Below are 12,202 nucleotides of genomic sequence, written 5' to 3'. Positions count from 1 at the left end.
CCAATAGCTGTTTGGTCAACACGAGCCTACACTGCTTGCAGCTACAAAAGCCGATTGGTGGACACATGTAGTCATCACCTCGAGGAATAACCTGCTAATATATTTGCTGATTGGTGAAGATAAGCATTCATCGACTAGAGGAATAACGTAGCTTATATGAGCTGACTGCTCCACCAACCAAACCAAATCGGAAAAAGAAATACGAGGGTTACTGCCGTTTGTTCATTAACTTATAAAAAACTCAATCTTTCTTTAGATTCAGCGTTTAACTGGGGGATATATTGCACACGATCTTCAAAAGTGACACAACTCAAAATAACACATTCATCATAAAATGCGTAAAACTACTTTGTAACACATGCAAATCATATGGGCAAGAGAGACTTTACCTTAGGTTTTTTCAACAAATTATATCTGAAATTTGCTCCAGCTTTTGCTTGAAGGTAAATAAAAGCTCTGCGTATAATTTTAGTGCATAATTTCAAAAATTCCAAATTTTGAGTTGTGTTACTTTTGAAGATCGTGTGCGAAATGCATGTCGGCATCAGAGCACAAAGTTTTAAACTCTAAATGACTTCGTTTTTGAATAAAACCTACACTAACGTTACTTCTTTAATTTTGCTGATCAGCAATTAATTTTAGACAGGATAAAATCTGCGGCAACATGCCGCATGCAATTTTTTGTGTTTTCTGACAAATAAAAAAATTTTATTTTAATAAACTTTTGAAAGAAATACTCGTAGCGTATGTACTTACATATGTACGCTTACATGCATGCATTTCACTGTATCAAAGGCTTTGAAGATAACTTTGTACCATGAGACTTCATATGCGAATTAAGGCCAGCCCCTTGTGCGAAACGCTTTCCACAAATTCTACATGAATATCTTTTTTCGGCATCATGAATTAATTTGTGCTGTCGCAAAAGTTTTGAACTAGTAAAAGATTTGTTACACACATTACAATGATGGTTTCGCAATTCCAGGTGGGCATTAACGTGGTCTTTTAATTTTCGTTTTTCATAAAATGCCTTCGAACAAATTTCACACTTATGCTTCGGTCGTTTTTCGTGGCGGTCCCTATGTCTTTTAAATTCAGCAAATGATCCAGTTGCTTTCCCACAAATATCACATACATACGGTTTTTCACCCGTATGCAATCGTGCATGAGTTTTTAATTCTGTAGCCGTTGCAAGGGACTTGTTACACACCTCACAATTAAACGTGTAGTCTTGAGCATGTCTTCTTAAATGAACTGTTAGGTTAGTGACCAGCTTGAAACCATGCCCACAAATGTGGCATTTGAATGGCAGTGAGCCATCATGAGTCGATAAATGAACTTTGTACTGGCATGGACCAAATATAAGTTGTTCACATTGTGAACATTCAAACGGAGTTACATCGACTTCCAGAAAAGCGATGTGATCATAATAAGGGCAACTTGGTTTATAATCTATTTTTTTTCGTTTACATGCTATCTTTTGTCTCTTCTCATTCGAGCATACTTTTCTCAGTCTTGAAATTTCTTTTTCTAACTCGTTTTTCGTTAGATTCAATCCATATGCTTCATTAAACTCCTCAAGTACATTATTCAAAGCTTCACGTCGCCTGTTAGCGAATCTATATGCTATGTTCTTTTCATCCCAAAGACTTGGATATCGCTGGTATATATGAGCCAATCTGATAAATTGTTCCTCATTTAAATTGCTATCCTGTACCGTGAACTTTTCGGACGTTGGTTTCAAAGTAACCTGTAAAAATATTACAAAAGAAAATAAACAAGTATGTAATTTAAAAAAATCTTTTTAAGACAAACATTAATTGGTGGTTACTAAAAAGAAGAAAAATCGACCCCCACACCACCTAACCGCAGTTACTTCTTTCCATTTAAACAATGTACATACGTTCTAAATTTGAAACAAATCCGACTATAAATACGTATTCTCCAAATATCCCCGACTACCTAGCGGGCAAGATTGTTGTTTAGTTATTCCTTTATTAATGCGAAACCTTGAGGATTCATTCATCTTTTCTATTGCATTGCCATCTGATTCTGAGCCAATTTTGAAGTTTCAAGTCTGTAGCTCATCGAGAAATTGGTTAAAAATTGATTGCAAGATTTCCTTACACACAAGCGAAACTTAATAAAAGCTTGTAAAACAAATAACCATAACTTTTTTCGAGATGTAGTGAAAGGGAAATTAAAGGAATCGGGCCGAAAATAACTTTTCGAGACACAACGACTACGTTTATAACATTTTTGGTCAATCTGCCCATCCACATCGACTTTTCGACTCGTAGGTCCATTTTAACTTTCCCTGTCACATATGTATGTGCATATGTATATGTATGTCTGTGCACTGCATACATAGTAGGATTGGGGAGCTTTTGAACTAAAGAGCAGCATATCTTGCCGATATGACGTAGGGTTGCCTATTTACAGGGAACTTAAATTTTAAGAAAACGTCTACTACCTTTCTTTAAAGTGCTGTATCTTGGAAACCTTTTAACGAAACTTAATGCAAAAAAAAGTATTTCTTTCGTCTTATTATGGGCTTTAATTAAAGGCCTGCAAATGTTGAACTATAAAACATAGCGACATGTGTCACATCTTGCAAGCGCCAGTTCATATTATGTCGCTCATACATGTTTCACAATAACATATGAAGACACTGTCGAATAATTGAAATCAAATCATGCATCAAATCTATGCATGTCAACACAAGCAACACATGCGACATAGTCAGCATTATTAATTATATTTTATATACGGGAAGCGATTTTGTAAAGTTTTTAAGCACCTATTATAGTAAAATGCATCAAAGAATTGTCTAATTTAAAACCTGTATATATTTTCACCCAAGGCAGGATTAAAAATATGCTACAGAAGCACAACAGCGAATAACAGCTTAGCTAAGTAGCAACGACATGCTATGTTTGAGATGGAATGACATGGCATAACACCTTGTTCGAGTTGACATGGCATAGCAATGCATGCAATTTTTGAAAGACATTTTTACAGAATGTTGAATTTTGCAGTTCTTTAGCTTTAATTATAAATTTTTTACATTAATGTGCAACGAATAAAAAAAGTAAAAAAAATTAAGTAAACATTTTTCTTTCTGATTTTTTTTTTGATTATAGAATTTTAAATGTTTTTTACATAAAAACATTGTCTATTGCGACAGGATTTGAGGAAATTTTAAGAGACTAGCAGCTAGAGCAAGTCTTCAGCTCCCGACGTCACAACAAATTCTTAACCCCGGCGCCCTCTACTAATGGGTTAAGAATAATTTAGAGAAGAAGAAGGTGCTGTATGTTTCCAATGGGATGTCTGCAAAAAATAGCTGCAACTAACTTTACAGTGGACTTTATTTCGACTATGACTACGTACCAATTACTTTAATCCTATATTAACCTTCAACCGTATTTTGTGTCAATTTGACACAATTTTCAGATTCCAATATATATATATTTAATACATGTATTCGAATTAACCTGGGATTTTGGCTCAACGTAAAAATCATATGCGAGTTTTTAATATTACTGTTCCCTTTCACGGGTAGATGTTCCTGTTAGTCTGTATAAAAAATTTCCCTAAAGAGTCGATTATGTATCAAATTGACACAATGGCAAAAAGAGCTTTATTAAACGGGAAAAAATTTGTTTTTACACATAAAAAAAAAACAGAATCAACGTAGTTCGAATTTTCTTTTAAAGTTTCTTATAAAATGGAATTGTCTGGGTTTGGTCAATTCGTAGGTAATGGGAGGATCCATACAGTTCTGGGGATGATGTGGATTATGAGCCATGTGAAAACATAGAAAGCGGTTATAACGATTACAACAGTGACGATTCGGATGCCGTATATTTTGAAGAAAATGCCAGAGTAGCGAAAGTTACAGAGCCAAATGTAATGCTTTTATGGAATCCGGAATGGAATATTTCCAATATAGGATATAAGCAGGAGGTTATTTTTGATTGAGGTTAGCGAATCCTTATGTCTTCTAAGTATTGGACAACACAAACATATGCCGCGTTGCAGTAATGCAATTGCTTTTATCCAAGGGGTTAGAAACCTAGATTCTGAAACTCCATCAACAACGCAGTCTTAACACCATTCAATGTCGCGAGCACCTGAGGCTAGCAAACGAGCTTATGAGCTACATATCGTCGTTTAAAGTACAAAACCGCGTATCGTCATTCTGCAAAACCGCGTAACTGACATTGACTGCCAAAAATAGGATTTGCTCACACAAGCTCTTGGCTCAATCCCTATACATTCGTCCTGAAATATGCTAGTAGCCAGAAATGCGATTGATTTATAAAAAAGATAACCATTTTGAAATATGAGTGTTTTTACTCTCTATAAAATAATTTATGCAATCTCACATACGCGGTTTTGCATTTTGTTGATACGCGGTTTTGTACTTTAAACGGCGATATGCATGTATATGTGTCCTTAAAAATCAAACGCTAATATTTATAGCGCACGATGTGATAAGTGTGTAATAGATATTTTCCCCGCTCATCGATATACATATTCTGCGAAAAATGTACAGAATCTCAACCCTTTTTGAATGTGCTTAAAATCTAACAATTATATAAAACGAAAACATTTTTTTTGGTACTTCATGATGATGAGATGTTGATAGTTCCGCGTTTTGTAAATGAACACCTTATAACAAAACACGTATCAATTAAAAATTCATTTATTTCAAAAATCAAGTTGAAAGCTTGAGTTGAAAACGCATTGTGTCAAATTTATATATTGACTCATTCGTGATAAAAAATCAACTACGCTTGAGGGCTAAGCTAGTTTAAAAGGTTAAATAACATCAAGTTAGGGAACTTCATATCCTTCTTAAAAGAATCTTTAAATCAATAAATAATTTTTTTCTTTTAGTTCTTATTGTAATAAAAGCGTGTTGTTGATTTTTTCATACTATAATTTTATTATTCATTAGGTTTATTTTTTTACAAACCTCTCCTTTATCTTGTTTCAATAAAAGGACTAACCTTGAAGCTGTCATTGGAGATCGAATATTCTTTTGCAATGAGTGTTGTTGATGGTTAGGGTATAAAGGCATGAAATTTCTGCGTTTCCGGAATATATTGTGTCTTTGCGAAACTATCTTGAAACTTTTGCTTAACTCCATTGTAGTCACTCTTGGACGCATACAGCACCTTGGTTTTCTCTGAATTATTCTTACTCCATTGGTAGAGGCTCTCGGCGGTCAGAATTTGTTGTGAAGTTGCTCTAGCTGCTAGTCTCTTAAAATTTCCTGCAATCCCGTCGGAAGCAGATTTCCCATGTGAACTTGCAACAAAGTTCAATTCTACCATTTCCTTGAATGGATTTTGGTGATTTCAGACCTTTAGTAAAGTTAATTTGATTTATTTACATTGTTTTTATTTTTAAACACCTTTTCTCTTTCAAAAATATACAATTTCATAAAATTTCAATATCTATTTGTCATATTGCTCGAGCGTTGGACGACCTAGAGCCATGATGCAATAATGAAAGGTGTTATACGTCGGCAACTTCTCGCTCTAATCCGCCATCTTGAACTACCTTAGGAGAAACTGTGTTGTTTCTTTGCTAATTTCACTGAACATTTCCCAAAATATTAGAAAAAAATTCTAATTGATTCAATTTTCGTTGTTCGTTTTGTTCTTATTCGCTGACATTTGTTTTCTAATTGCGTGAAATTTGGTAAGTATTGTAATAAAACCGAATTATTTTACAAATAAATTATAATTTTGCATTTATTAGGTAATTTCCTTAGGGGTTTCCTGGCCGACCTGTGCTGGTATTGTAATTAAGAGCTAATACACGTAAGTTACAACATATTATTTTGACTTCATTGATGAACCATTCGATTTGCAGCATTCTCTGGTGAACTGCAGCTGCGGCCGAATTTGATTGTGTGCATCATCCTGCAGATATTTTGAAGTAAGTTGGAACCAGCTCTTTGTTATTTCAAAACCTAATGAACCATTTATTCGCAGATTTTGTGGACGCTTCTGCTGTGCTGCGTTCCTCCGCCCGTGTATTGCTCCGCCCATGATACAAAAAAGAAGGTAGTTCCATTTAATGACATTCGTTGTTGTTGCTAACCATTTGACTTTTAATAAAATTATGACATTTCATAAAATTCATGCTACCTGATCACCAGAGATAATATTTTTTTTTTGTAAAAGTAAACAAAAATGTATGAAAATGAGTGAAGTTTAGTGAAGTTATTGAACATATATGAGATAAATTTTGTGTAAATTTGCAAAATAAAAAGAAAAAATGAGCTGTGTGTGCCCAAACTGTGAAAATTCGGTACATACATGTAAAGGATCTGGGGTTAAGTTTTTTACGTTTCCTAAGCTACCGTTCGTGCGAAAACAGTGGCTGGAAGCGTGTAACATACACGAAGAAAATTTACCCAGATTTCCATTTGTGTGTTCAATACATTTTGCATCTTCTGATATCGTGATTTGATATGGTGGTTTGATGTTCCTATGCCATTAAATCTATTACTTTTCAGACAAGTTTTTTGCATACATTGGAAATTTTGAATTCAAAATTTGTTGAAATTAATGGTGATTCGCTAACCACAAAGCCAAAATTTTTGCAAAATCTGATGAGAAATTTAAAAGTAAATTTGGACCAAAATATTATAAAAAGATTTTATTTGGGAAGAACATTCTTTAGAATTCGATTTTTAAATCGCAAGATTAAAGAAACGAAAATTGTATATCAAAATAAGAAAATGAAAAAAATAACAACATAATGCACTAATGGTTTTTATTATAAAATAAAAAGAATAATTACAATGTAACAGTTTACATTTTATATATTTTTAATAAAAGAGGGGCAAACCACGTAAGTAAAAAAATATCAAGTACTGATTATGAGTTTTGATTTGAAATATTCTCACATTGGTAAAAATATGGGAAAGAAAATACTCCGATGTATTGTTTTAATATTATCAAAGTGGCAAGGCCGTTGATAATACTGACAATTAATGAAACTTCAAAAAATTTTATTATCCGTCAAAAGTTGTTTATTGAAACTACCTTCTTGTTTGTATCATGGCTCCGCCCAGAGCTGTAAAACTGTGAAATCATTTGAAATTAAAAATCATCAATTTTATGCTATTATGTTTTCATTGAATTTTTCCTTGTTGGGGAATGTGGCTTATAATTTTCCAATTCTACATTCACTCAAAGTAGATACGATTGCACACATTAACATATTCAAAGAAAGATTGAAAAAATTGAATGACGAAACATCAACTTTTAACACTGAATACGCATTCAGATGAATGCAGCTTTTGCTATGTGTGCACACATTCATTCAGTACCAATCAATCGGTATAAATATTCTAAACACACAAAACCCACTGAAAAGTACGCAAGGTTGAATTTTATTAAACAGATTTCAAAATTTCAACACAAAAAATTGTTTATAGAACGTTATCATTAGTTTTTTTCACTTAAATTTGTATAAGTATTTATAAGAATAAAAAATATTAATTGGAGAAATATTTTTTAGTGAACGTGTCGTTAGAATGTCGTTATGAAAAATATAAATTATTTATGATTTTAACATCTCTGTTTAGAAAATTGTCAGCTTTCCAAATAAGTGTTACCAATGTACCATTAATAATGTATTCTGCATAAATTAGTGCATACATATATGTATAAGTTAATATAAACTAACAAATTTAAGAGCTTCTGGTTCTAACATTAGACATACATATACGTTTCATTACTTAATTATAAACATTTTTGATACAAATTTCTTCGTATTTTTTTTCTTCGTTATTGGGTCAAGCAGTTGATGGAAAATCGAATTTGTGGGTTAATGGAGATTTTTTTTGTTTACAATAAGTCACAAATTATCAACAATTTCCAAATAAAAATATTTAACAAAATTCGTTGGTCTATATTTTCATTAACACTCCTTACTGTAAGTGCAATATTTGAGAATGCATACCCATTTCATTGCAGAAGGTTTGGCACGCTTTTTAACCCAAGTTTCGGTTTGTTTGTTAACATAAAAACTACATATCGACACCTAAGTGAAAGATCGACCTATGTATATCGGCAGCCAGTTCAAAAACTCCCTATCTCAAAAAACTGTTCAAGAACACCATATTTCAGAAGTTTGTTGAAGAACGCCAGGACCAGGTTATTTATTGTTTAATTTTTGTATTTTCAATACACTGCTGCCCTGCATAAAGGGAAACCCGCGTGCCGAATTTTCTTCAGATATCTAAACTTTTGCTAGTTATCGTGTACACAAAAAAACGGACAGACAGACAGACGGACATAGACTAAGCAAGCTTGCTAAGAAAATAAGCTTCTAAGCTTCTTCAAGCAAGAGTTTTAAAAACTGTCAATTCTATTGACTCTGTTTTATATTTCTATATATAGTTCACTAGTTTCGAATCTAATATATGTGTATGTATGTATAAAGATGTGTCCTTTGTGCTCGACGGTTGCGATGTTTATTTGGAATAATTTCTCACCATTCATTGGCCATGGTTTAATGACAGAAAACGTCCATACTTACATACACATTGAAAAAAAAAATTTGTTTTTTTTTCAATTCCAGATATGTTTAAACTTTAAAGTATAAAATGTATCAACCCTGGGGAAAAAAGCATTAGTACTGAATGGTAAAAAATGTGTGCATTCATTTTAAATATACAATCATGTCTGTGTGCGAATGCTTCTGTTACATTCACATTCTATACTGAATGTCAATCTACCATTCAATAACACAACACAGTTTCTTTGTTTTCAAGTATTTTAAGCCACTCAGTAATGAGGTTTTTTTATACAAACAAACAATCAAAATTTTGAACAGAATGCCGAGTGAATGCAGATCCTACTGATTCAATCATTTTACAGCTCTGGCTCCGCCCGTGTTTTATAGTGTTGCGTTCCTGTTGCGCCTTTGCATTAGTGTGTGCGTTGTGCTTTAGACACGTTGAAGTAAGTTGAAAAAAGGTTTTTGTTTGTTAAAAACCTAAAAAGCCATTCATTTGCAGATTGTTTCTATGCTTCTGCTGTGCTGCGTACCTGCTTCACCCGTGTATTAGATTGCAGCGTTCCTGTTAATATAAACATCGTCGTTTAAGTACAAAACCGCGTAACTGACATTTGCTGCTAAAAATTGGATTTGCTCACACAAGTTCTTGGCTCAATCCTTATCCATTCTTCCTGAAATATACTAGCCAAAAATGCGATTGCTTTTTAAAAAAAGATAACCATTTTGAAATATGAGTGTTTTCACTCTCTAGAAAATAATTTATGCAACCTCGCTGGGTTTGCATTATCTTGATACGCGGTTTTGCATTTTATTGATACACGGTTTTGTACTTTAAACGACGATATGTAGATGTATGTACATATATATCACATATATTGACTTAGATACATATGTATGTATAGACAATTAATGATGGGTACATAATTTTTTTTATGTTGAAACTAGATATGTAGGTATATAGTATGTTATTATTATTATTTGGTTCAAAAAAGTCCTATCTCAAATGAAAATACTTTGAAAATGTGCTGAGATAGGGCGTTTTTGGATCGCCAGCTGAGATAGGGTGTTTTTGAACCGAGTTCTGAGATAGGGCATTTTTCAGTCAAATTCTAAAGTAGGGCGTTTTCCAACCAAATTTTGAAATAGGGCGTTTCTGATGTCGAGTGTTTTTCGATAGTCGCATTTTTGGGTATATGGAAGACGATTAAACACCATTTGTTTTTATATCGATTCTAAAAAATCAACGGTAATTTTTAGCCACTTCAAACTTGCATATAATAAGACTTAAATTGAAGGGGCTATAAAACTGAGTGCTCAAAAAAACTGTAACACTTCTGAGAAAAAAGTGTGAATTTTGGGTGAAAATTTGTTGTATTTTTTGTAGTTTTCTACGAAGTTTTAAAATTGGGTTTATATGGGTTTTGTTAGAAATTGAACTTTATTTTTATTGCAAATTCTTAGAAATAAATTAACATGAGAGGGAAATAATATCACTTTGAAATGGGGTTGCTATTGATATGACCGATACTGTATGTATATAATAAATTTTGTACAATTAAAAATGAAAGTGGTTTTACTAAAATGAACACAACGTATTAATTATAAATTCTGAAATATATTGTTTATTTCAAAAACAAATAAATAAAACATTAAAAAGCTTGCTGTATGACTCGAACTTGGATGTACGTGAACTTGGGTAATGTATAATTGTTTATATGATTCCTCAAATTATCACTTATATAACACTGTGGAACACAAAAAAACCTTAGTGCGAATATATCAGGTTTAATAGCTGTTGGCCATACCAATAATGCCTCATACTCCGATTTACTAGATCAATTCGTGTTCACCGAGAAAAAAATATTTCACGATCCAAAAATCTGAAAAATCTTTTTTCTCCAAATTTTGAACATTTATCGTTTTTGGTCTATATTTTGTGGCAAATACCATACAAAGCAAATATAGGCCAAAAAACGAAGAATTTTCAAAATTGTGAGAAAAGAATTTGCCCGCTATACTCAGATTTTTGAATCGTGAAATTTTTTTTCTCGAGAACACGAATTGATCTAGTAAAACTGAGTATGAGGCATTATTGGTATGGTCAATAGCTATCAAACCTGATATATGCGCACAAGAAGCCCATTTGAAAGAGGGGGACAAAATATCACACGTAAATGAATTCCTCTATTTGGCCTGTACTATATAAGTGAAACATTTCAAATTCATACGGGATAATTTTCTTAGTGATGCGACTTATATAAGGAATTATATATGCCATACTGTTCTAGCTGTGTATTCATCAGCTCAAAAATTTTAAGCATATTATCATATTCCTGTGAATAAAAACACGCCTAATTTTATTATTTTAATTATCTACAACTTTATGAGACTACCAAGCCATATATATACCTATTCAGATAATCGGAACGTTGTTGAGAAGGCTTATGCTTAGTACTTTTTCAACTAAAAGGCTTTTTTCTTTCCTTTTTGGTTGTTGTTGTTTCCGACAGGGTGGGTGTATGATGTATTTTGGAACGAATTTCCGCCATCCCTTGTCAAATTTGGTTTGGAGACAAACCGGTTTCGGCGTTGTGCCATCTTCAGTGTCATTTTTCGTTCTGCATAATTTTTATTATGCTTTTTTTCTTCCCGTTTTTCTTGTACTTCCAAAATACAATATTGACCTAAGGTAGTTCGATTTCGAGCTGTCACAACGTACAACACCTTCATTATTGCATCATGACCTAGAGCTATACGCCTTAAAGTTGACATTATAGACAATGTTTTTATGTAAAAAAAAATTAAATGCTATAGCCAAAAAAAAAATCAAAAAGGAACAATGTTTACTTGTTTTACGTTTTATACGTTGCACATTAATGTAGGAAATTTATAATTAAACCCCATAATAAGACGGAAGAAATAAATTTGTTTTCATAAGTTTCGTTAAAAGGTTTCCAGGATACAGCACTTTAAAAAAATATGTACTTATGATGATTTCTTAAAATTTAAGTCCCGTATAAATACGCAACCCATATTCATAACTCCTAGACCTTCAATCTCTTCAATTTTCATCCAAATCCTTAGAGGTCGCGCACAGAGCTGGCCGCGGTGACATGATATGTCTCATATGGGAACTCGTTTTTCGTTGCAAAGGCAAATAGAAACAACTGAGCGGAATTCACATCATTTAGTGCAATTTGTCTTAAAAGGTAAATATTTGAGTTGAGCTTTTGGGATTTGTTGTTTAACAAACGACTTTCCCTTTCAGATACCAAAGCAAAGCGCAATTTACTCGCATTTCGAAGGCAAAATTGCTAAATGCGGGCACTGCTGAATTTCCATAAACATCCTTTCCTGATTTTGGAAAAATACGACCGAATTTTGTCGTTATTGCAATCATTTAAATGTATGTACAGATGCGTGCAACTAATTAGCAACGAAATTCAAAACGATTTTGCTTGCAAATTATGTTTATTTATTTATTTTTAATAATTTTCATTTAAAATATAATTCAATTTATATCAGAAACCACAATAACAAAAGTTGCAAAGCTTGCACAAATTGCAAAAAAATTAATCAAACTTCAAAAAATTGTCATCAAAATTTCAAAATTTTTAATTAAAATATTTAGAAAATTTTCGGGTATGCA

The 12,202-nt window shown here is 32.6% G+C and overlaps 1 protein-coding gene and 1 long non-coding RNA gene across 2 annotated transcripts; one reads left to right on the top strand and one right to left on the bottom strand.

Annotated features, from left to right (window-relative positions):
* Positions 1–454: 454 nt before the first annotated feature.
* LOC118748398 (zinc finger protein OZF-like) lies at positions 455–11,220 on the bottom strand (the record flags this gene model as incomplete). Its single annotated transcript, XM_036482770.1, has 3 exons — positions 455–1,800; positions 10,829–10,886; positions 11,170–11,220. Coding segments are annotated over 3 exons (1,128 nt in total), but the record flags the coding sequence as incomplete, so codon positions are not given.
* LOC118749014 lies at positions 5,791–6,066 on the top strand. Its single transcript, XR_004994129.1, has 3 exons — positions 5,791–5,837; positions 5,890–5,955; positions 6,012–6,066. It is a non-coding gene; the product is annotated as an uncharacterized LOC118749014 (long non-coding RNA).
* Positions 11,221–12,202: the final 982 nt, after the last annotated feature.

This window comes from Rhagoletis pomonella, unplaced genomic scaffold (assembly GCF_013731165.1).
Source record: "Rhagoletis pomonella isolate Grant_MI unplaced genomic scaffold, Rhpom_1.0 Rhpom_scaffold_00013, whole genome shotgun sequence".
NCBI classification, from domain to species: domain Eukaryota; kingdom Metazoa; phylum Arthropoda; class Insecta; order Diptera; family Tephritidae; genus Rhagoletis; species Rhagoletis pomonella.
This window is presented reverse-complemented; position numbering and strand designations above follow the sequence as displayed.